General features: G+C 43.7%; 1 protein-coding gene across 1 annotated transcript; it reads left to right on the forward strand.

The window, feature by feature from the left end:
* Positions 1-14: 14 nt before the first annotated feature.
* Positions 15-1,876, forward strand: LOC104627491 (protein phosphatase 1L-like). Its single transcript, XM_010295774.1, has 2 exons — positions 15-424; positions 1,798-1,876. The coding sequence occupies exons 1-2, from the start codon at positions 15-17 to the stop codon at positions 1,874-1,876; spliced, it is 489 nt and encodes a 162-aa protein (XP_010294076.1).
* Positions 1,877-2,671: the final 795 nt, after the last annotated feature.

Consider the following 2,671-nt stretch of genomic DNA (forward strand, 5'->3'; position numbering starts at 1 on the left):
GGTCTCGATAATAAATGATAGAGGATACAATGACTTTGCTGTCTCTGCTGGGTCGGATCATGCGTTACTTCTTGCTTAGACCGGAGACCCTGTTCTTGCTGTGCATCAGCCTGGCCCTGTGGAGTTATTTCTTCCACACGGATGAGGTGAAAACCATTGTTAAGTCCAGCAGGGATGCGGTGAAGATGGTGAAGGGCAAGGTGGCCGAGATCATGCAGAATGACAGGCTCGGGGGGCTAGACGTGCTGGACGCAGAGTTCTCCAAGACCTGGGAGTTCAAGAGCCACAACGTGGCTGTCTACTCCATCCAAGGCCGGAGGGATCACATGGAGGACAGGTTCGAAGTAATCACTGACCTGGTGAACAAGACTCACCCCTCCATCTTCGGGATATTTGATGGGCACGGAGGAGAGGCAAGTGCTCAGCTGAAAAAAAAAAAAAAAAAAGGAAAAAAAGGGGGGGGGGGGGGGGTGGTTAAAGGGAAAGGATGGTTACAGGGCAAGGAATGGATGTGTTCTCCGCCACCAGGTTTGTGTGGTTACCTTGAGACGGTGGGGGGGGGGTGTCTCTAAACGGGGACTGAAAGACACTCCATTCCCTTTCTCTCTCATTATCCTTTATACGATCGGCGCGGTATTAAATGTGTTTATACCCTCTGCCCTTTAGAGTAGTAAAGGTTTAATTGAACTAAAAGCCGTTGGAGGTGGCTCTTAACGTGCGTGGAATAACGATGATGAGCACAAACTCCCCGGAGTCATCTTTTGTTACAGCGAAGTGTGGTGTGATCTGATTTTGGCAGAGGGCTGGTCTCCCCCTCCTGTCAGGAGCTGTGCTCATCAGCAGCGGTCAGAGAGGAGTCCTCTTAAAGGAGTTCTCTTAGAGACAGGTGTGTGTGCAGCCTTAAAGCCGATCGGTGCGCCTAAAACGTGTCTTCCCAGTAATTCCCACTCAAGTGAGGGACCGGCGAGTCACTGAGTATCGTGTTTGTGAATTGCATGTAGCTTTTAAGTCATTACGACTGTGCTGTCATACTTATCCCCTCCCTAGTGGAAAGCCAGGAAAGCTGTCATTTTGAAACTTTCTGGTGTTTTAACCTCTTAACTTTTTTAGGCAGGGTGATTTCCTTTAGGTTGTGCTATGTAATTAGTATTACAGCTCGATGGGATACTTCATTTATTACAAATAACAGATGTTGAAACTATAGCTTCCTCTTCATTTAGGATTGTGGTGCTGCCATATAGCTTTTTATATAGCACAAAGCACATGTTTCATAACTATGGAAAAGGACAAAGAAGTTGTCCTTGTGTGACAAATTAGCTCTAGCAACTGTTACGCTGAGTATGCCATAAACTTACGGGTTATGCTGGGATGTTGGAAGCTGGAGAGAAATGTTGAAGTTTTGCACGTAAGTGCTCCTGCCGAGGAGGGGTAAGGCAGCAAGAGAGCTTGGCTGTTCCTCCAGCTGCTTCCACAGATCAAGTAGTCAAAGCCCTTCCTAGAAAAGCATTGGCAGTGACCAGACACTAATGGAGCGCAAGGATGGCAGCTGCTGCCCCTCCAAACCTGGAAGTGCTGCCTGAAAAATCCAGGCCTTAGGCACATCATCAAAAAGCTGCTCTTCTGCTGCCTGCACAGCTGTAAAGGGAGTCAGTCATCTGTCCTACTGCTGCCTTGCAGTGTCTAGCATTTTTCCCTGCTTTAAAATAATGCAGACACTTTGGATATTGAAAATTGTTGGCTTCATAAAAAATTCTGTTAATGATTGAACCCTGTTTTGCTTTTTATGTCTGATTTCAGTTGGGGCACATTTGTGCCAACTCTTACTGGCATATTTGGGCGAGTTCACTATTCCTTGGCCTTCGAGGAATATGGGTAGAAAGGTGTATGTCTTGCAAACCAGTACACATCTCCTCCTGAAGGAATACTAGCTCTGATTAATGTATTTGGTACATCTGGCTCTTTTTTTTTCCTGGCTTTGGACGGAAGGTGCTTGTGCTCTGTCTTCTGTCTTCTTCCCCTTTGTTTAAACCAACAGTTTTCCTTGTCTGAACTGATCAGACAAAACAAGTTTGTAGAAATATCTGCGTCGCATTTTTAAAGAGTATTCTGAGATTGTTGCAGATAGAAGTATGATATACAACCTTAGACTTTGGCATTGTGAAAAGGGGTTCTTATTTCTTTCATTAATTTAGTATCATATATGTATCTTGCCTTACACTTGGTTGCAAACTCAGTGTATTAAATAATCCAAAACTAACACAGAGAATAGCTAAATGACAAGAATGTGCCCTATATATTTTGTTTGTTTGTTTTGTTGTGGATCTTGGAATTGCATCCATCAGATGTATTAATGATAATACTGGATCTGTGAAAAGCTCATTTGTCTTTTGTATTCTGATTCCTCAGAACTTGCTGAACCACTTAATGATTCAGTGGCAACGTATGAGGCTTTTAGAAGAGGCCTGTCATTTTGAAAGGTTTAGTAGATCTCTCTCCCAAACCTCACTAAAGTTAACATTTTAAAAATGTATGTCTCTAGTATCTCTTTACTTATCTTTCTAATGAAATCCCCAGGTGTTCTTAGTGCCTTTACTCCTACAAAAATAAGTGCCTAATCACTGAGGACATAACTAGCTTCCAGCTTTAGATTTTATGTAAAACTGATCGGAAG

The sequence above is a fragment of the Phaethon lepturus genome, unplaced genomic scaffold, assembly GCF_000687285.1.
Source record: "Phaethon lepturus isolate BGI_N335 unplaced genomic scaffold, ASM68728v1 scaffold7231, whole genome shotgun sequence".
Classification (NCBI taxonomy): domain Eukaryota; kingdom Metazoa; phylum Chordata; class Aves; order Phaethontiformes; family Phaethontidae; genus Phaethon; species Phaethon lepturus.